This window comes from Pseudopipra pipra, chromosome 2 (assembly GCF_036250125.1).
Source record: "Pseudopipra pipra isolate bDixPip1 chromosome 2, bDixPip1.hap1, whole genome shotgun sequence".
In the NCBI taxonomy this organism is placed as follows: domain Eukaryota; kingdom Metazoa; phylum Chordata; class Aves; order Passeriformes; family Pipridae; genus Pseudopipra; species Pseudopipra pipra.
The window spans coordinates 53,556,929-53,580,026 of NC_087550.1; the positions used below are offsets into that span (position 1 = coordinate 53,556,929).

The following is a 23,098-nucleotide window of genomic DNA, read 5'->3' on the forward strand; positions in this document are numbered from 1 at the left end:
TAACATGTGGAAATATACCTGGTGATATTTTTTATATCTGTGTTTAAAAGCAATGAGAAATGAATAGGAGTTTCCATAAAATTAATTGAGTTAATGTCAGTGTTCAGAAAAAGATATGTTACTAAGGGTAATTTATTGTATATGCATGGAGTACAAGCGAATAAAATATTCTTTGGCATTTTAACATAGAAATCTTTGTTAGTGTGTCTTCACTTATCATTTTGAGTCTCAATTATATTATTATAAAGATGCACTTTTTTTTCTGATACACCACTGACATATTTCTTCTGATTAGTAACTTTGCTATTCATGACTACTTCCTAATGTTCTTTCTCAAAAATCAATCTATAATTTCCTTCCTGTCACTGGGCTGTTTAATCAAGGAAATATGTCTCCTTAACTCTTCAAATGTCTGCAGTACCATCCAGTTGATTTACTCTGAAGTTAAGAAAAGACATCTCATAATTCTTTGTCAAAATTACAACACAGTTAGCAAAGAATCATGACAAAACGTATCTCAGATACTGAGAAATATCTAATGAAGACATACAGAGTGATTTCTCTGCTTTTTTCCTGACTTCCTCTTCCTCATACATCCAGTCCAATCAGATGAGCAGAGTAAGCCATCTAAAAATGCAGTAAGGCTGAGAGGAATTTAGTATTACTGAAGGCACGGGTGATCTGTTTGATTGAAAGACGCCTGCAGCTGGCCATGTGTGTCCTCCGGAGTGTGTGAAAGATGATGTGGATATTTAATATGCCTAGTACTTCAGCAAACTTAATTTCTGTCTTCTGTGGTCTTATATTACTATCTTTCAAAGAATTATGAGAACAGTTCTTTATCAAGTGCAAGATTTACATAAGCTTTTTTTTCATTTACCCCTTTTTTTCATTTACCTGCTTTTGTCGTTGTAAAGCAGCTATCTGAGATGTGTTTAATAGTCTCCTTCCATGCAATGTTTTGAGGTGTTTCAAGGTTTCCTATTAAATCCAGCAATGTTTAACATATCTCTTACTTGTTGGGAGTGGACATCAGAGTGTGTATCCACAGGATAGAAATCTAGAACTATGAACCAACCTGTGTTTGTAAAACAGTAGACATTAGAATAATCCTGTGTACAGTGCATTCCTCTGGGCAAACCTGTTTTTGGATAGTATAAATGTTTCTCAGTTTGCAGTAGGCTGTTAGTTCACCAAGGTTCTGCAGCAGTAAAGTGAGTTGAAAGCAGAAGAGAATGCATCCAAACTGTAGGCTTTTATAAGCAGCATTAATTCTTACTCAGAATCTTCAAGGGTATGTTCACTTCCTTTGACGTTTTCACTTAATTACCTTTATTTTCTTAGTATGACTGAAAAAAGACCTAAGTTTATTCATAGTAGGATCTAAGACCGATAACTTAGGGATAACAGAACTTTATTTCCACTTCTGGAAACGAGGTATGTAGCATATACAGCTTATGCCCTACAAAGCAACTACTTTCTAACAGAATGAAAATTTATATGGGATTTACCAGCACAATATTTTGTTGCAGAATCATTGTTAATTTTCTCATGAGTTCTATGTGTAAGTTTAATGACAAATATCATAATCTAATACTATGTCTTTTTTTTTTTTTTCCTTTCTTCCTCTTTCTTCTTTCTCTTTGTTTTTCATTTACAGATGGGCCTCTTGGGCCACGAGGATTAGCTGAAGCTACAGAGATGTGTACTCAAGAATGCCTGGTTTTGGGTCACTCAGACAACTGTTGGATGCCTCCTAGCTTGGGCCCATACCAACAGCCAAAGTCTCCTCTCTCCACCTTTGCACCTCAGAAAGAATGGGTTAAGAAGGACAAACTAGTTAATGGACACACATTGACCAGGACCTGGAAAGAAGATAGCAACAGAAATCAGTTCAGTGACCGAAAGCAGTATGGTTCCAGTGAGGGCCATTTCAACACTGGCAACCACATGACTGACATTCCTCTGGCCAACTTGAAGTCTTATAAACAGGCCTCAGGAGCTGTGGAGAGTCCAAAGGAACACCAGCTATAAGAAATGATTACTTTGGACCCATGACTTTAGCCTACTTAGACTTGCTAATACTATGTGTGTGTCAGAGCTTTATGTACTGGATAGACCTCTAGAACTATGCTTCACCTAGCAGAGATATGCATATCTTTATGTTAGCGTCGTGGAAGGTATGATGTCCTGCAACATGAAAGAGTGTTTCTACTAGTTGTGTGGTTTTGTTAAATAGACATGATTAAAATCTGCAGAGATCTCTCCAGTTTGCAAATATTCTTTTTTTGTTTTTTTGGTTTTGACCCTGGACTGCTGCTATGAACAACAGAAGATGTATTTGGAGAGTGAGAGAGCATGAAAGTTCAATGGATTGCAAAGATTGAAAAGCATATCCGGTTAGAAAATTGTACTTTTGTTGTCATTGATCTATGCTGGGACCTTTATACTTGAGATCATATTGCAAACAATTGAAGCTAAACATTAAACCTATTGTGCTATTAACAATGTTAGTGGACACTTATAAGTCAATCAGCGTTCAAATACTTGTAAATAGAAACAATTATTACTTACAACTTTTGTGTACTTATAATGTTCACTTGAAAAGATACTGTAGCATATTTCTGTGTTTCACAGTTGCTTTTTAATTTCTTTCATTGCCTTCCTATTGTTTTGCTTTTATTTTCAGTGATGGTGTTTCTGTGTTAGTAGTCTGTCTGACACACAATGTTCCAAGGAACTCAAACCACTTGTGTTAAAAGTGATGGGGTGGGAAGAAAGGTTGGTTGCAGAAAGGGAAAAAGAAAAATTTCTTTCTATGTAGTAGCAAATCATGCCAGCATTCAGGTAGAATTTCTTCTTTTATTTTAATTTAATTTTATTTTATTTTATTTTATTTTATGTTAAGAAGTGAAAGAACTTATGTAAGGGCTTAAAAACTTAACGTTTTTTTGTTTCATTTCCATTATGTTTCATAAAACAGGGAAATTGCAAAACAAAAGAATATTTAAATGTGTGGTGGCAGGTGAGGGGGAAAGCTATTCATTTGGGATCCTAGATCAAATTAGCTGTAGTCTGTCATTTAATGAGTGGTAGCTGATGTTGATCCCAACTGAAATACATGAAGGAAATTCTACAGGAGCAAAATACAGTAATAATGTTTTTCCAATTGGGCAGGTGTGTGTCTATACCTAAGACAGTATGTATTGCTGAAACAGCAGCATTTGTGTTGATCTTCATCTGCGTTAATGTTGTAGTAACACAAGTGTTTTTAGACCATAGCCACAGAATATTTAATGTGTTGTGCCTTCATGATGTAACAGAGCATTCTCCTGGTAGGCTAGTTGGGGGAAACTAAAGGGTTAAATCTCTAATTATTGCTGTTTAACTGTTTGTTATCATAGTTGGTCAATGCCTGGCAGGTACCAGTATCACATCACCTCAGTCAAACCCGTAGAGTGACTCCTAATGTTAGTGAGATCTAAGTTGCACGCAAAGCAAATCCAAATCCAAACATTTTTAGATGGGTTTTTTTAAGGCATGAAAGATGATTTACACAAATAAATAGCATGCAAAACAAAAAAAGTCCATACAGAAAAAAATCAAAAGTTATTTATGCCACAGTGAAACATCAGTCTTAAAGTAACAAATTTAGCTAATCTGAAGGTGATTTTATTCTTACTGAAAACACAAGCTTTTCTTTTCTTTCTTTATTCTTTTGTATATAGCAGTTCACTTTTTTTCCCTCCACAGTATAAAAGGCTTAAAATGGGCTAGGGGTGCATTGCTTATGGCAGTACTTATGTCAGTTTGTGAGGGGTGTTTGATGACTTTGACAGAATAAATATCTAACCAGTTATCCTTGTTACTGCTTTGCCAGTTCAACATTATTTAGTTATTCAGCTTTTGCAATAAATGTTCTGAATTCCTGATTGTGTTGTGTTAGTTCTTGGGCAGATGCCTTAGGGACTTTATTCCCATTAATTTCTCTTCCTTTCTGTTATTGTTGGTTGGTTTGTTTCTTTGCTTTGTTCTGAATTTCCAGTTATTTTTCTAAGCATGTCATGGTCCATTTGGTTCATATAGATATGTATAAGACTGGAATATGCAACAAATGATAAATCCTGAGGGCTGTATTCTGTCATTCCTATGCAAGTAGGAACTTATTGAAAATGAGTTATTTGAATCGGATAAAGTGTTACTTAGCGCAAAAGTGACAGGATCTAGCCCAGATTTGTCAGACATATGTAGGCACATATAATAAGCATCCTTGCATGAGTCTTTGTACAAGTATGGGGGTAGCATATAGGAAAGTCAGCACACCTTAGTCCTTTTTTTGAGAGTAGAATAAAGTCATATCAAAATACAGTAAATTCTTTCCCGTAAGGAAAATTTGTTTGGTTATATAACCATTTTTGTTGCAGCACAGTTTAAAAAAAAAAAAAAAAAAAAAAAAGAGAAAAAGAAAAAAACCTGAACAACCTTGAAAAAGATGTATCAACAGAAGTAAGCTATTTTTGAACATGCTGGGTTTTAAAGATGAGATGCACTGAGTTCTGTATTAAAACCAGAAATACAACAAGTATTTGAACACCCAAAAACACCAACTAGTTTAAATTAGGAGTGTCTTTTTAAACAGATTGTATTTGAAAACATTTCTATCACAGACAGAAATTAAAAGATGTGACTTGGTACAGAAAGTGAACCATATTCAGTTCCAACCTTCAGTACTTTGTGCTATTATCAGCCTGTGCAGGAGGAGCTAAAAAAACCATGGCTTAAATTGTTAGCAGGTGGAAATTTTCTCATCTCATTTTCTTAAGTTCTGTATAATTTTAGAATCTTAAAACCTTACTCAGCTTTGAAATAGTTATTAAAAAAAAAAAAAGACAGGAGAAAAACAAGGAGAAAGAGGGAGAGAGAGAAAAAGAGAGAGGGAAGGAGGGAGGGAGGGAGAGAGGGAGGGAAAGAAAGAAGGAAAGAAGAAAGGAAGGAAGGAAATATATATATATGCAGCACTGAGAACTGTATCTTAATCCCATTTAAGCTGAATTAATGTTTTCCAGATGTTTCTATAGAATCTGGATTTGGCCCTGAACATATATTTAGTAAGTGCCCATTTATTCACGACCATTTGGTTTGCTTAATCGATAGTACTAGCATGGCTGTCAAAAATTCAGAAATAAAGAGAAAAAAAAGAAAAAAAAAAGAAATTCTGTCATATCTCAGATGAGGTGTTTTAAAAAAAAAATTCCACTGCACAGAATGAGACAGCAGCTGAGTATTGGTGACTATTCAGTTTTCCATCTTTGGGGCTAAACATTACTTAAAATTATCCATAACCTGTCATGATACAGATGCTTCTCTGATGCCAGTTCTAGCTTTTTTTTCTTCAGACTGAGTGTCCATTTTTTTATTTATTTCATAATTTATTTTATAATACACACACTTACAAGGACTGCTAAAAAGATTTGCCAAAGATTTTTTTCATAGTCCTTTAGTTTTACTGTCACTGACCAAAGCCCCTCGTCCAAACAGAAAATGGAAAGCATGTGTAGACGTAGTTATTTAGTCCTACTTAATCCCATGCTGTGCCAATTCTTGCTAAAGTAGAGCAGTCAGGACCATGTAAAAAAACCAAGAAAGTTCAGGCTTGAAGTGTGAAACATTTTCTAGTGGTTTAAGCAATGTTGTGCTAGAACAGATTGCCTAGAGATGGTTTTGGAATTTTGAAGAAGAGAAAGGAAAAACACCTAACAGGAATAACTGCTCTTTGTCAGAGAGAGCAGATGTACTAAATGCCTTCTTGAGATCCTTTACAGACAATGTGACTTGAAGAGAAAGTATGATGATGAGGTGATTGAACTTCACAGTACAATGAAGTGATATGAAAGACAGGTAATGTACTGTATTTCCTCACAGAAATAGGTACAAAAATTGCTTACTCAGTGCCAGTAGTTGGACTTCACCTGGAACTCTATGAAAGACTGTGGGAAGGCTGACAAAGAAATATATGGAGCAGAATTAGGAGTAAGCAGAAATATACATCAATTTTAACAAATAGATATGAAGAATTCATATTACCTGCTTAATGTGATTATTAACTTTTAGCAAGTTATTCTTAGTAATCATGATCAGAAGGAATCTTAAGGACTTTAGCATGGAGTAGACTAAACTAAGGGAGAAACTTAGAAAGCTTTGGATGCATAAATTGCATAAATACAGGAGATGTATATTGATGTGAGAGTAAAGAGCAGGAGTGATAAAGACTGGAGCTGATTTGAGAAAAAGAAATAAGGAAAAGGAGATCATAACATTGATCAGAAGTTTAATTTTAGGACGTTTTGAGCAATGGGAAGCACTAGTTGCTTTAATGAAACAGAAGACACAGTGAGAATCATTGAACATGTTAATAGGCAATGCCAGGGGATCCACAGGCCACAGAACTCATGACGTGCCAGAAGACACAGGGGTAGCGTCTAATAGCCTTAGACAGAAGTATCTGATACCTCAAAATATGTTACAAAAGTATTCCTACTAGCATGAGAGCACAACAGTAGTGTCATATCCAATTCAGACAGAAGTATAAATTTTGATTTCCCATGACCACAAACTATTTACCTGATTCAGATTATAAACTTGCTTATGGCATGTATCCTTCCATTAGAATGAGAAAATAAGAAGTGAGAATTCTCTAGCATGTGTGCTCACATGAGCCAGTTCAGACTGTGAAAGCAACCGAGTACTTATAGATCAATTCTTTCTTGTTTAATATACTTTTTCTGTGGAACTGTGTTCCAAAGTCTTGACTTTAATTAATTTATATGCTTGTAATCATTGCTGCTGTGCTGAAAAACTTAAAAATGGAAACCAGTTCTAGAACACAGAAAGGCATTTTAATATACAGAAAACATGATACAACATCACCCAGAGGTGTGATTCAGCTCAGTATATCATGGACAGTTGAGCTCTAACTCAATTAACATTAGTTTTATTAACTTGCACTGCTCACCACCTTAGTGGATGTATCCATCAAGTATAATTAGCCCATAATCTAAAACCACCTCTTACTTTTCCTCTTTTTCCAAAAAAACCCTCTGATTGGTAGATGCTTCCTTGTAAAATTATGAGATATTCTTTTTGCACATTATTTGAGTGGATTGATTTTTTTTTTCAATTTGACTTCTCTGAAATATAATACCTTATTTAACACAGTTCCTTATATTATAAAATGCTTTTTTTGTGAGACACCATTCTATACTTTATTTTCAATCAGTTGAGCTGAAATTAAGATCATAACATACAGGGCCAGATTCTGATCCTTCAGGCTTTATTGAACCTCTTGCAAAGCTTCTTACAAAGTAAAATATCAGGACCTGTCCAATAATTAGTAACAGACATAACAAGTCCTTTAATATGCAGTGGACTGGCAAATGCTTGAGAATAAGCAAATTTGCAATTTTCAGGTTTTTAAAACACAGTGTAGTTTTCTTATAAACTGAAATACATACCAATATACGAAGAATTGCAAGCTTTTTTTTTTTTTTTAATTGATACAGACACATCACTTTACTGGGCAGTAATAGAATTTATGTGCTGATATGTATCCTTATCCTGCAAATAATCTGCAGCTCTTGAGACACTGAGTGCACTTAACTTCTTTAGAACACAGGAGTAAACAATCTCTTGTAGGAGAAGCTCAATATTTCACATAACTGGGTTTGCAATGAGAAGAATATCACAGACAAGCATGCCATTTGCTAAGTTTTGAAGCAAGAAAGCCTTCTTAACTGCAGCATCTCATGGTTCTAATTGCAGCTTTAAGTTTATGCAGCTACCTAATTGTACAATAGCAAACACAAGGATGTCTTTAGCTATCAGAAGGGATCTCAAATTCTCATTGTATATTATGAAAAGAAAGAACTTAAAGAAAGTAATATCACTCATTTTCAAAAATAAGTTGTTTGTTGTTTTTTTTTTTTACCACAGCCATTCTTAAATCCGCCTGTTGTGCCTAGGTATTGCAACACATTCTAATATTGCATGGCATGTAAATAGATACCTTAATTACTCATAATGATATGATTATATACACACATATATTATATATATATTATATATATACATAAATATTATCAGTCACATAATTACTCAGTATTATTTAATGGAATTTTGGGACTATGGATTTTGTTGTTTGATGTACTTTAAACTGTATGAAGCAGCATATTATTAAGACTATCCTCACCAATGCTTTTTGATTATTTATTCATTAAATAAAATGCTTTCTTTTGCTTGTTATAATCCTGTTTGTACAACCATGTGATAATGTTAAAATGGGTAAGTACTGTACGGGAATTATAACTGTTTCTTTTCTTGTCTAAATATATACCTATAACAATATTTATTAGTGATCTGAGTTTTAAGAATGTGTCTTCTTATGTGTTTTCTATCTCTTTACACATAACCCAAATTTAAAGGAAATTTTCTTCATACAACTCTGAGTCCCCCAATAGCTTTGAAATGACCTTTTGCCTTTATCTGCAAGTGAAAGTAATATGAGATCAGTACTTTAAATCAGTACATGAAAGTTCCATAAAAGGAATGCATAGTACAGTACTTAAGTTTTGCTTACTGTAGATATCATAAATAAACATACATTCTTTATTTTCTCAAGTAAAGACATATTAAGCCTTGGATCTGATAGGGAGAAACTCTGCACTCCAAGGATAATATTTAGAATAGCTGATTTAACAGATGAGTTAGAAATCTGGTACACTAAACAGTGTTTTTTTCATATTTCATAGTCAGTTTCCATCTTGGTATTGTAGAAAGAATCAACTAAAATGTGTGCCTCTTTGAGGAGCTCAAAATTTTATTGTTGCCAAAACTGGAAATTGTTTTTGGTAAATCTTAGATATATCAAAGTTAATGGAAATTTTCTTGATTATTTAAAAAAGCCAGTAGCCAGTATTTTACCAGCATTTCAAGGAAATTCATCTTCTACTGTTGTTTCACTCACTGCAATATTCCGTAGAACAATTATTTCCTTCCATTCCTTTCCCTTCCCTTTCCTTCCATTCCAGTCCATTTTCTGTCCTGCCCTGGCCTGTGCTTTCCTCCCACCTTATTGCCTTGGATGTTTTCTGGAGAGGTAAAGTGCTGCAATGCCATAAAATGGTAGTCTGAAGTTGAGACAGTTGAGTATTCATAGTGCCTACCCAAACTGGACAGTTCTTTTAAGTTTTGGTTACATGACCCTGAGATTAGCTCAGTTGGTTAGAGCATGGTGCTAATAAACCCAAGGTTTTTGGTATGATCCACGTATGGGCTTAAGAGTTGGACTCAATAATCCTTGAGGGTCCCTTCCAACTCAAAATAGTCTGTGATTTTAGGGAATGCCTGATGAGCACTGTTTCCACCAGCCATTTCCTAAGGTTTCCTCCTACAATTTACTTTCTCTTACATCAATCCTCAAGGATTTCAACAGTAAACTGAATATGTTGCTATGTTATATTTACCTGTACCACATCCTTCACAGGGTATAGAAAGGGAGTCCAAGGGTCTCACAATGGAGAACAGGAGAGAGAGTGTGGCAGAAAGGAAAGGGGATAGCCTAAGGCCATATGGGTAGGGAAGAAGTAAACTATTATAGCAATCAAAAAACTAAGTTTGTATTTAATGAAGGAAATTATTTTGAAAGGGCTTAAAAATATGTTCTAAGTCTTCTTCTCTCTGTAACACCATAAAAAATGACCCACCTACCTACACAGGTTTGTGCTCACAGCATATTTAATTCTATTTTCTCATGAAAAAGGGGAATCCAGAATTATGGCAAGGCTGTGCCATTCTACCATTCTTCTCTGAATTTCTTCTATTTGGTATTCATATTCCTTCTAAGAAAAACCTTTTTTTTTGATTACTATTTTTTATTTATTTTTGAGACATTGCTCTTTTGCCTGCTATATGAATATAGAGACCAGAAACAATACCACACAGTTTCAGTAACTGAGCACTAAGTTGATAACTGAATTTTAAATGCTTATAAAATCATTAGCTATGGATAAGTAATCTGTAGGCCCAAATGATTAAGAATTATCTGCTACCAATTAGCAAAGAGGAAAAAAAAAGAAGAAAAAAAAAAGATGGTACACAAAGAATTACTCTCCTCATAAACAATTCAGACTCTTCTAGCCCCCACAAAAGGGCACAGCTGGTAAAGATAGAGGTGTAATGCCATGAAGCAATTGGTGCATTTCTTTTCATATGCAACATTCTGCAGAAAGGTCTGGGTTATTAATATGTCTGATATTTAAATTAATTCAGTGTGAGGTTAAAGAAATCCAGCCACAATGGTCTATTCATTCAGCCAGAGCTACCTACTTGCTGAATAAGCAACACACAGTTTCCTTCATTCTTTAAGAACAACACCAAACGAAATTGTGAAGTTATGCCTTATGGTGGGTCTAAACCTCATTCTGAAAATAATCTGAAACATGAGGAGACCTGGATATATGGATTTTAAGGGAATACAATCTTAGGTAGGTCTCTGGCTACTTAGTTTTAGGTATGTAGTGGAACAACTTATAAAATAATTTCAAATTCCCTAACATGTACACAGCTATGTTTGAAGATCTCCAGAAAGAATCCTTTTATTCCCAAATTTAACCACATTAGATATCTTCTTTATGGAGAATCTGATTGCAGAACCTATTCCAAAGTTTGCAGCTGACAGCTGCAAAGTCTCTGAATACTCTACCATGTCAAATTACCCATCACTAATACTGAAAATATGGAAACCTATAAGCAGAGCAAAAGTGAAAGAAAGATGAAGCTAATGTGGTTCAAACATCCTCTGGTTCAAAAAGAAAGCAAACAAACTTCGTGGAACATATATTCAAGATTTTTAGATTTCATTCTTTTCTTTGTAAAACATATAGCTGCAGGGAAGTATATTGCTAATATCGCATTTTCTTCGGATGTCCTACTATGTATGGTTCAATTACCATGCTAAAGGCTAAACTCAATAAACTTACAAGCAATAATTCTACACAAATACACATTCAGTTAATATATGGTTCTTGTATGGAAAGTGCTAACAAATTGAGTTTTTCTGCATTTGTAGAATATCAAATGCATGATTACTATTTATAATAAGCTTGCAGTCACAGACTCTGTAATTCTTTAGTCCTGAACAATTGCATAATTACTGATTCAACTACATTAGCATTGGGAGTAGACATGGATGATTTCAAAAGGGATACTACTGATTTAATGAGGTCTCAGTCTGTACATTTCCAAAATTACAGAAATTCTGTTCAACAACCAGCCATTCATGCTTTTGGATATTTGAACCAATAAATCAACCAACCGCCAACCAAAAGAATCATTAAAAAATGAAAACAAACAGAAATGAGAATAAAATTTCATTTTTAATGACATGAAGTTACCAAAACACTATTTCCTCACTAGTTTCCAACAGTCTGTCTGGCTTTACTAGAGACTGGTTGCTGCTGAATCTATTGAATACCTAAAGCTGCCATTTGTGATGGTGGTTTTGTATTTTGAATGTTTATGGCATTGTGATTATGCTAGAATAAATATGACAACAGGCCATGGGCACAGAAGGGAGTGGCGGTCTGAAAAATAAAAGCTAGACACGATCCCAGTATGGGGAAACTGGAATAGTTTATTGAACACGAGAACACTATTTTAAAGGCATCTGGGGCTGTATGTTAATGAAGGGGACAACCTATGTTAATTGGGGAGTTACATAAATTTTTACTGCAATTTCCAAATAGTTAATTTTTCTTCTAGTAGGATTACATGGGGGATAGAGGGATTACAGGGGTTTAGACATGGTTTGATACAATCATCTCAAAAGTCCTTTCTGATTTCTGCTGGAGCCAAGCTTGATCCATAAGGTAGAACTTTAACAGGTCTTGTGAGAAGGGTCCAGCTCCTTCAGATCACGAGGTTTTTGTCAGCTCTTGTTTTCCTTTACTGAAAGCTGGGTTTGGGTTCCCACATTGGGGCAATTCTGAATTCATTGCCCCTGTCTTGCATTTGCCACCTCCTTTTTTTGTGTGTGATAGACAGCAACTAATCTGATCTTAAGGCTGTGGAGCTGATATTTTGCCAAAAGTAAACAGTTGTCAGATCTGTCTAGAGAGGAATTTGTAAAATTTTGTGATACTTGCACTTTTTTTCTTCAAGGTATCTTTATTCTGCAAAGGTCCCTGTATTAAAAACTGCCTTTGATTTCAGTGGGAAACGGATTAGCTCAAGCAGTAGTTTTCATGTCTGTGGTCATTACACCAACTAAGGATGAAAGGATATGTCAATCAGAGACATCGTAAAATCCTTAAACTCATATGCCCCCAAGTAATCCTGCTGTTCAACCAACAATTACTATATAGAGAGGGAAAGGGGAACAAAGTTCTTAACATAAAAAGATTTAGACTGCTTAAATTATAGCATAGTAGTTGCAGATCTACCACAGAGCAGCCAAATGTACATCAGCACTACCTCTTCTCATGGTTTACCTCCATCAGTTTTAAAAGGGTTTTTAATGCTTACAGTGTGGAATCTGCACATGTTTGTAAGTTCCTCCATCCAACAAACTGCTCATGGACTCAGACAAATGTTGGCTTCATCAACACGTTCACTGGGTAAAATCAATTAGATTCTTATTCTCAAAACAGGATACCTGAGCCTGAAATGCAGGTGAAACGGGTCATCTTCATCTCTTCCAAAGAAGTAGAGAATGGTGAGAGCTAAATCACAGCATTTGCCTTCCAGCCAACAGACATTCTGAACAGCAGGCTGAGCACTGTGAACAGAGTTAGAATGTCCTCATATTGCTTTTGAGCCGCGTCTAGAACAAGCATAGTAGTATGGGAGACAAGAACTACCTACAACTTTCTTTAGAATTCCAAAGAGATGTTATGCTATATTAATCCCCAAATGGTAAGCCTACAATAGGCTATTTGCTGCATCAGCTCCTACTGCAGAGGACTGTAGTGTAGATGGCAATACGTCAGATGCGGGAGGACCTCCCCTGACTTCTTCTAGCCCATCTTTGAACATCAACACAGCTGTGCTGAGAGACCTCTCAGCACCTTCACAGCTACTGCTGGGGAAAACTGACCCCTTTAGACAGCCCAAGACAGCCCTACCACCACTATCCAAAAACTAGAATGAACATCAGAGTGCAGATGGATGTGTATTTTCCAAGCCAGAGCATTCTACTTCCATAAGGTATGTATATAATGCCACTGGAGAATGATAAAAAACTAGTGAAAGGTTCCCCTGACAGATCTCCTCATATGTGAAATGTATTTCTTTGCCACCCTTAATTTCTGCTGGTGTGTGAAATAAGCACATTTTTCTTTTTATATGATCTGCCTGCTTTTCCCCAATTTTATTCTAGCATCATTTTAGCCTTCTGGCTGCAGGAAATGGATGTCAATGTTCTTGTATAGTCTTTCACTGTTCATATCTATCTTTGCTCTACTGCAAAATCTAAGATATCCAAAGGATGTGTCATATTTTAGCAAATCGTAAGCCTTTTAATCCTACAGGAACTCTTTCTATCTGAATCTTTTTAACATTGGTGGAAAGGGCACTCTTTTCCTCCTATAGACCCTCCTGCAACCCAGATTGTCCATGAATTCAGTTTTGTACAACAGTGTCTGAAAAATGGCATTGACTTGCTTCAAGACTTGTTGTAGATTATCTTTACAGGATGTACATCCATATTTTGAGGGGAAATTCTACCTTTTGAGGGTGTCACAGGGTGTACAGTTGGGGGTAACTATGTAGAGCAACTGCTTTCACAAAGTGAGAGGGTTTTTGAAAGGAGCCAGAAAACAGGGTAGGATTTGATGAGCTTGACTGTCTGTAAAGAAAGGAAGAAAAGGGAAAGGAAAAATAAAGATGTTATACTTGATGTTTGTGTTTGCTGTAGCCAAGATCAGGATGGATATTTTCCTGGGGAATGTCTCCCTGTGATGTCTGAGACCATTATGCAACAGTGCGAATGTAAGACTCGATCATGAAATGTTGATGCAAAAAAGTAGGGAAGAGTAGGGAAATAACTCCAAAGAAGAAGGAATATGCAGTCCAGTTTTTAAGCTGTCAGACCCATGCACAGGTGGCTTGCTGAATATATGCTGTAAGGGAAGCTCGTCCCTCATGATTTTCCACTTCCCCAAGGAGACCAGGGTGTCTTGAATGCAATGCTCCAACACAGCAACCATCAAGCAGGGTGAGGGATATCATGATATACTTAGATCACCACTTTTCTAACCTCTTCTGAACTGTAACTTGCCTCTCCTCTGTTGTACAGAAGCAGCACATCCTCGTTTCGTTGTCTAAAGTTTGCCCTGTCTGGCTGTAGATTCCCACACAAATTCCTGTCTAACTGATCACATGAGCTAGACTCAACCCTGAATTTCCAGTAAAGCCTGCCATTGTCTGCATGTAATCTTCATCTAATCTGTGCCTTCTTTTTGTCAGTCACCTGCACTTCCCTCAAGACCTATGTTCTCTTTTTAAGGTCTTTAAAATATCATTATAATTCAGATGCTAAGATAGGCATGCATGGTTGCAGACTGAGAACAACAGAACATGAGTGTCACACAAAGATTTCATAGTCTTGGTTGGTACCCACTGTCCAGGAAAAACTGAAGTAATTAGTATGTAGCCAGTGAGAGCATATTGTGAATAAATCTAGAAGTGGAATGTTAGTTGTAATATATGTGAGAGGGCCGTATTGCAGATGTTGGTGTTTTTTAAATTTCAATGTCTAATGGCAGATATATTCTGACTATAGGCATATATCTTTGTGTGTGTGCGTGTGAACGTGGGAAAGAGGCCGTTATTACAGCTCTTATGAGTAGTAGGACATCTAAAACACTAAAGAACATCTGCTTTTAGTTAGATGGACCACACTATTTTGACCACTATTTTGAAAGAATAGTAATATATTTTTCTTTTAATATTTTTTTCTTTTATTTAGTCATAGTGCTAATAGTTTCCCTGTATGTTTACCAGTTTCTGATAATTAATTTCACAATGAGAATTTCCAAGTCAAAATGTAAAAAACAAGTAATTGAATAAGAAAATAAACAAATAAATAGCATATAGTGAAAAGAAGGTATATTCATTCCTGCACTGGATAATTTGTCCCAAATCTTTGTTCGCGAAACCTAGCCATGATGGATAATTTGAGTTGAATATTTTTAAAATGCCCATGGAAACTTATTTTGTTTGTTAGACTGAAAAGTTTTATTGTCAATTCAGAATGCAATTGAGGGTGTACATAAACAAATATTTTAGTTCTATGAATTTAGAGGTACTGAAAGCCTGATCTCAAATCTATTGAAGTTAATTAAACGTTTTCTGTCATCACTTAGAAATTTGAACAATTTTATAAGATAATTAATTAGTTTGACTATTTAAAAACGTGAAAACGGTTATAAATTAAAGTAAGGCTTTGAAAGTAGTGCTAAACATTTAACTTCTTTTGCTTCAACTGCAATTAATGCAGACACTTTAAACTATTTCTCATCAACTTAACTGTGAGACAATCCTTATGAGCTGATTTTCACAGAAGAAATCTTTTTCTGTCATTTACCAAAATTTTTTCCTACATTGTCCTTCAGGAGTGAAAAGAATAGTTCCCGTGGTATTGTCCTGAAATACTGTAAAGGGTAGAACAGAAAAAAAACAACCAACAAACAAAAAGAAGCAAACAACAAATAAAAGAAAAAAAAAAACAAACACAAAAAACAAACCAGGGGGTCATCCCGAGTGTATTACTGGGATATCTTTTTCCAGTTGGTTTCATGTGTAGTCCTAAGTGTTGCTGTTGAATTTTTTAAAATTTTTTGTCTCTTTTCTTTGCTATGGATGCAATTATTCTCCTCAGGTGCATAGGATCATGAGCATCAGAAATGACTCTGAATTGCCAAGATCAGATTTGTATTCTGTTGCCATAAGGAAACCAGATCCAGCAATATTATCATTATCATCCTTACCTTCACTCTGTAAGGAAAGAGTTGACAGGGGCACCCTTTACTGGTTTAAAAACTGTCTGGATGACAGGGACCGGAGTCATGGTGAATGATGTTGCATCCAGTTGGTGTCTAGTATCTAGTAGTTTTGCCCAGGACTCAATCCTGGGACCAGCGCTGTTTAATGTTTTCATTGATGACCTGAATGAAGGGATTGAGTGCAACCTCATGAAGTTCTCAGGCAGCATCAAGTTGGGTGGGAGTGTCAATCTACCGGCAGGTAGGAAGGCTCTGCAGATGAGTCTGGATAGGCTGGATCAATGGGCCAAGACAAATAGTATGAGGTTCCACAAGACCAAGTCCTACTCTTTGGCCACAAAAAACCCATGAAGTGCTACAGGCTGGGGGAAAAGTATCTGGAAAGCGGCCTAGCGGAAAAGGACCTGGAGGTGCTGGTCAAGAGCAGCTGAACATGACAAAAAGTGTGCCCAGATGGCCAAGAAGGCCAATGGCATCTTGGTTTGTATCAGAAATAGTGTGGCCAACAGATAGGACTAGGGAACGATTGTTCCACTGTACTCAGCATTGGTGAGGTTGCATGTCAAGTGCTGTGTCCGGTTCTGGGACCCTCAGTTCAGGAAGGACAGCAAGTAGCTGGAGTAAATCCAGAGAATGTAAATAGAGATGGTGAAGAGTCTGGAGCACAAGCCCTGTGAGGAAAGGTTGAAGGAGCTGGCCTTTTTTAGCCTGGAGAAAAGGAGGTTGAGGGGAAACCTTATCTCTCTCTAAAACTACCTGAAAAGAGGTTGTAGCCAGGTGGGGGTCGACCTCTTCTTACAGGCAACTAGCAATAGAACAAGAGGAAATAGTCTCAAGCTGGGCCAGGAAAGGTTCAGGTTGGATATTAGGAGGAATTTCTTCAAAGAAAGGGTGATTAAACATTGGAATGGACCCTCAAGGGAAGTGGTGGAGTCACTGTCCCTGCAGGTGTTTAAGGAAAGACTTAGTGCCATGGTCTAGTTGACATGGTGGTGTTTAGCCAACAGTTGGGCTTGATTATCTCAGAGGTCTTTACCAATCTAATTTAACCTGGGGTTCTGCGAAAACCAAACACAGAGGCTAGCAGAGACTCTCTCTTAACTGGAGACCTCTGTGCTTGACAACAGGTTAGCAATATCATGCACGTTTCTGCTATGAAATTTAGATTCGACTGACTCCCTTCAACCTGGCCTGTGATGTACCAATCCTACAATTTCTACTACTTAAAGGTGTATTTCAATGTGTCCTTGAAGTGTTTCATCTCTTTCCTGGTTACATGTTACTTCTTTAAGTCCACAGCACACCAGCTGCCGCTGGATACCACTGTCTTCTATCCTAGATGCATGACCAGCCCAGTGCAGCTGTTCTATAATGATCATGGCTACAGTTCCTGGAACATAACTCTGCTCTGAAACTTTTTTATTGAAAATTTTATCCTACCATCTGATGCACAATATGGTCCACAGATGGTGCAGATGACATTTGTCTAGGAGTCATGTATGTCGTCACTACTCCATGTCTTCAAACTATTCAGCAAATTAGATAACAGAGCTGCTTTATAGATTCTTAATGTGATCTACCAATTAATGCTGAGCTGCTGTTTGACCCCAGAGTAGTCTGCTTCCTCAATCTCATTGTGCAATACAAAAAGTGGTAGTTTTTTCTTGAACTTTTTATTTTTCCAAAGTGTTTTTGGTTGTGGGTTTGTTTTTTGGTTGGTTGGTTGGTTGGTTGGTTTTTGTTTGTTTGTGTGGTTGTTTTTGTTGTTGTTGTTGTTGTTGTTGTTGGGTTTGTTTTTGTTGGGTTTTTTTGAAGGGGTTTTGGTTTGTTGTTGAGTTTTTTGGTTGGTTGATTGGTTTGCTTTTTTAATCTGGTTTCCATTGTTTTAAACCAGAAGCATTCCAGTTACTTATGTCACACGTCTGTTAAGAGTGAGTACTTAGCAGATGTAGTTCATTTCTATTTCTTATTTATTGCTATAAACTGCTAAGTGCCTCATGGAAGCACCAGACTTGGATCACAGCAGGCAGCAGGGAGGTAAATGTCTTATGAATCTGAGTGTGTAGATAAACAAGCAGTCTTAATGCTGACAGGACATATAACAAATATATATAACAAATACTGTGTGCAACTAAGGTTCTAGAACTTATCTCTCATGTTCCTATTGTTCAGGAAATCCAAAAAAAAAAAAGGAAAACAAAAAGAAAGGAAACAAAACATCAGTACCCCCACTACATCTAATAACTTATTAGATTTTCTCTCTTTGCTTTGTCTACAGAGAAAACTTAGAACATAAGGGAAAGGTTCATCTCAGCAGCTGCTTTCCTTTCATTCCACAGAATCACAGAATGGTAATATTATTCTAATATTGAAATTTTCCTTTTTTTTTTGATTTTAAAAGAATGGAAGAGAGTAAAAGAGAGCTCAAATTATGCTATACTAATGCATTACTGGTATGGAGGGTACTTTTTTCCTTCAGATCTACTGTAAATTATACAATACTAGATTTTAAGTTTCTCATATGGAAAATTTCTTCTAGATTATATATTTCCCCTTTTTAATCTTTTTTTCTCTGTTTATAATCTATTTTACTGTGGATAATCAGAGCTGACTGATATTTTTGGTGATGACACCAAAATCACATGCTGCTTACGTTGTACTTTCTCTTTTTGCACTATTTTAGCATTCCTTTCTCTAAGAAAAAATAAAATTCTAATTTACAAACTGAACATATGTTTCCAGTGAGCTTAGCAGGTGTTTAGCCTCAGTGACTACACTCAATTTAGAACATAGATGAGTAAATCAACTCATATTATTCCTTATGATGTGTTTTGCCTCTAACATACCTTATCATTTGTTCAATGAATCTCCTCCGTATTTGTCTTCATTTATTAGGTCACATTGAAGTTCTTGGTTTTTGTTTTCTTCTCAGAGGATGTAGGCATACAATTCAATGTAATTTATTAAATTGACTTAGCAAGTATATGGGGTCAATTGAATTTCTACTGGTTTTCATATTTGGTTAGTTACTTTGAAAGGTAACTGTGTAGCTGGTTATAGAAAGAACTTTCAGTTCTTTCCTGTGATATGACTGTACAATAGTCTTAACTATTGGATTTGTAGGAGTCCCTCAGATGTAGGGTTGTTCAGTATCTTGTCCAGAGTGGTAAAAATACTAATGCTAATAATGCCCAGTGTAAGCCTATTTCCAGTTTGGGATTTTTTTGTGGTTTTGTTTGTTTCCTTGTTTGTTGCTTGTTTTGGGGGATTTGGGGTTTTTCACTTTGATAGAAATGTTTGACTCACTTTGTATTCTCTGCAAAACTTCGAGTTCACAAAAGAAAAGAAGGAACAAGACACTTCTTAAAAAATAAAATAAATCATTAACTCCTTACTCCAGCAGAAACTGCATTGGCTTTCAGGCTTGTTCTCCTTCTGTGGCTACACAAACAAAATTACATTCTATCCTCTGCATTCTACTCTCCATTAAATATTGCTATTATACAGTGGTGAGTTTGTTTCTTATATGTAATTAATAAAAGTGTTTGTAAATAACATTTCCTTTTCTTTCCCATCCATTATCCTGGGACCAAAACTAGCAGTGAGTGAAAGAACTTCCAAATACAAATATTTCAATTGATTGAAACCCTTCCTCTAAGTATATAATGAGTCTGTTTTTCTCCCTAAGGATTTATTAATTTTAAATGTCGCTGTATATACTTATTTCCTTCTAATTTTAAAATACCCTCAGAGACTGTACCAGAAATTTATAGCACAAATAGAATGTGCTACAGGGGAACTGCAATATTAACTGAAGAATATCACAGGTCATCTACTTAGTTTTAACAAATAAATTTCAGATGCTCAATGTATGTCAAGAAAAAGCCAGAGCTTAATCACTTAATGACATGTCTGTGTAGACATAAGCAAAGGTCTAGCTGATCCTGCTTTGGGGTATTATGACTGACTCTCTGCACCAAAGTTCTTTAAATTGTATTTTTTAAGTTTCTCTTTTAGAGCAAGGATTAAGTTTTTAGAGTTAAAATACAGCATAACTGTTTAAAAGTCACAGTAGTACTACCACGTAAGTTATGTCACAAATTTCTAGTACTTTGTTTCTAGTTATCTTGTCAATATTACATGAAAAAATATAGATGGTTTGTTCCTATTTTTCAAATAATACAAAATTCAGATATCAAGTTTAATATTTTTTATTTCATCTTTACTCCAGAAATCAAGAAAAATATCACCCTTGGAGAAGGAAACAGTTGTTTCATGAGGAATGGAGATACTAAAGCCTAATCCTTCACAGATTTGCATCTATTTTTCTCTAAACCTTCTCTCTATATCCCATGTGACAGACCTACAGAGCAAAAGATAAACATAGGGAATTAAATTTGTGGTGGTTGACTATGCAATAGACGATGTATCAGCTGGTTTTACACAAAGTTAAGAGAGATTCCTTGTTTCAGAGAGGGGAGGAGCACCTCTGATTTAAATGAGTTGAAATTGTTTACTTATACTTGAATATTTAATATGTTTTTTATATCTCAACAGACTTTTTGAATGGATTGAAGATGGGCTTTTTTTTCCCCAATCTTCACATTTTGACATTAAGATTTTCGGAGGAGGCAGATACTGTATACATTTAAAGAACCTTCAAGGCTCAGGCAATTCAAATGAGAAAAATTTCAAAAGTCTGATTGAGACTTTTTTTGCCAATTCTTTCATTGCAAAAAGATGACAAAAATTCTGACTCAGTATGACAGTTGATTACTGTCATTGCATAATGTTTCTACAGGTTTAGTGATGTGACTTGTGGGGTAAGAGTGCTGAATGTTTATGTTTATTGACAATTTGGATTATCCTATGATGCTGGTGTTTTGTTGTTTTGGTTTTTCTTTCCCTGTTTGCTGAATATTTACCAACATTTGAAGATTTCTCTAGGACTTTTGGAGAGAGAGTTGGTTAATCTTCAAACTACTGGAAGAGCATTTCCAAATGACATCATGATTGGTTTTGGTTTTGGTTTGCTTGTTTGTTGGGGTTTTTGTTTGTTTTCTATAAGTACTGGATAATTTTTTTTAACACTTTAACTCCTGAAAAGCCTTTTGCTATGATTTTAATCTGGTCTTTTGGAGAGAAGCAGGACCAAAACTATAGAAGTAGAAAGTTAAACATCAGTTTATTTTCACTTTGATGTAAGTCCATTACCTGTTATGATTTTTGAGACAAAAATCATAGTAAAGTTCCATTAGTAGTAGAAATAAGAAAAATACTTTTATTATGGTGACTATTAATTGCTCTGACTGCTGGGAAATGCATAATGCCTGCAGATTTTTATTGTAAAAAGGATGCAATTTAGGCAATGTTGTTGCTGAAATAAACTGTTCACAGGTCCAAGAAATGCATGAAACATTTTAATTCCTATAGGTCATGTTGTTACAGTGGTGGGTAAATGTTGATACTTACCTCTAATGACTGTTTCAGCAGCAAGTAAAGGGATTTTTTTGGGCCACTTCTACCAGTGCATGCCTGAAACTTTCCCCATAAAGCAGTCCAGAAAACCCAAGCACCCCTGAATGATGGAGGTGCATAATGAAGGGTTCTCTTTCAGGAACACATTTCACCCTTTGTTCTGTCTTTTCCTCTTCATCAGGAATAGAGTTGAAACTAAAGCATACATTCAGCCTTACATTGTTGAAAGATATGGGGCCCCAGGAGAGTGCCTTGTTTAACAAATTGGATGCTTTTTTCTCTCTTTTCTGTTCATCTTTTGTGCACATACAAACCAGTATGAGACATCAAAGCATGCAAAGATCTACAGCTCTGTATTCTAACATTTAATGTCCTTTCTTGGGTGGGACAGAGAGCTTGATTCCAGATGCAGAGACACCATGTTCATTTTATATTCTACAGTATGTCATAAAATGTTGCAAGAGTCCCATGGATGAAGATCTGAGCTGCACAATTTATTGTTCATGTGTAGCATATAGGTATTAGGTTTGATTCTTTTCTGAGTGGATTAGAACAAGGATTAAGACTTGATCATTTCAAACATATACCCCTGATCTTTACTACAGAAAATAAACAAACAAACAAAGAAACAAACAAAAAAAAACACCAGGGAAAAATGCTAAGAATGCTAATTTCTGTTCTGTTAAGAATGCTGAAGCTCCAGAAGGGTTATCAGACTACTCCAACTCCCTCCACCATGTTCAATTACAACTTCTGTCTATAAATTCCTCTGCTGAGAAAGGAAAAGAAAGTAGACCTGTTGGGTAGTAAAGTCAAGATGCTCAGACATTCAGGAAGTCTGCAGAGGCCTCAATCAGATCAACTCCCTCTTTGTCTGCTGTCTCTATCTTCTACAGAGGGTATTGTAAGAGCTGAAGAGCAAGAAAAATGTAAGCTGCAATGGAAAGGGATTTTTGTCTCCTTCACTAGTATATAAAACCAGCTCCCCATTACACTTTTGATCCATGTGACAGAGAAAGAAGCATTTGCATTTCAATGAGTGACAACAGAACTGCATACGCACATTTTTATATGATACTTATGTGAGATTAAGTTTGCCTATTGGCATGTCTTGGTCGTTAAACTTTCTTCAGTATTTCTAATTTATGTAGCTCCTAAAATATGATATATCTCAGTTGCCTCAAGTTTTGGGATTTATTTTTCCTGGCAAGCTAGGGCTGATTAGAAAGTATTGTTGGTAAACAGTGTTTGTGACCTAAACTGGCACTCACAGCAGGAAATCTTTGGGATAGAATAACGGTCTCAGTGGGACACTTGGTCTGGGGGGCAAACAGCAGTGCTGAATCACACCAAAGGAACTTAATGAGATGGTAGAGAGAATCAGGAAATTTGATAATTTTTTCCCCCATTTTGAGATTTCTTGTAAAAATTCTCTAACAGAAACTTATGACCTGGGAGGGTGGAATAGGGAGTTTAGAACATCTCTTTTTTAATAGGAAGTACTTTAATTTCGTAAGAGACAGCACTATGGTTTTCATTGTTGAGGCTGAAAGCAGTGTCAGCAT

At 35.8% G+C, this 23,098-nt stretch overlaps 1 protein-coding gene across 4 annotated transcripts in view; it reads left to right on the forward strand.

The window, feature by feature from the left end:
- The window catches only part of PCDH9 (protocadherin 9), a 682,690-nt gene extending 674,290 nt beyond the window's left edge, over positions 1-8,400 (forward strand). For all 4 annotated transcript variants that reach the window (XM_064645565.1, XM_064645568.1, XM_064645567.1 and 1 more), the window contains one exon: positions 1,661-8,400. In XM_064645565.1, coding sequence (XP_064501635.1) covers positions 1,661-2,034 — 374 coding nt within the window. In that variant the 3' untranslated portion in view covers positions 2,035-8,400. The remainder of the gene's footprint in view (positions 1-1,660) is intronic.
- The last annotated feature ends 14,698 nt before the right edge of the window (positions 8,401-23,098 follow it).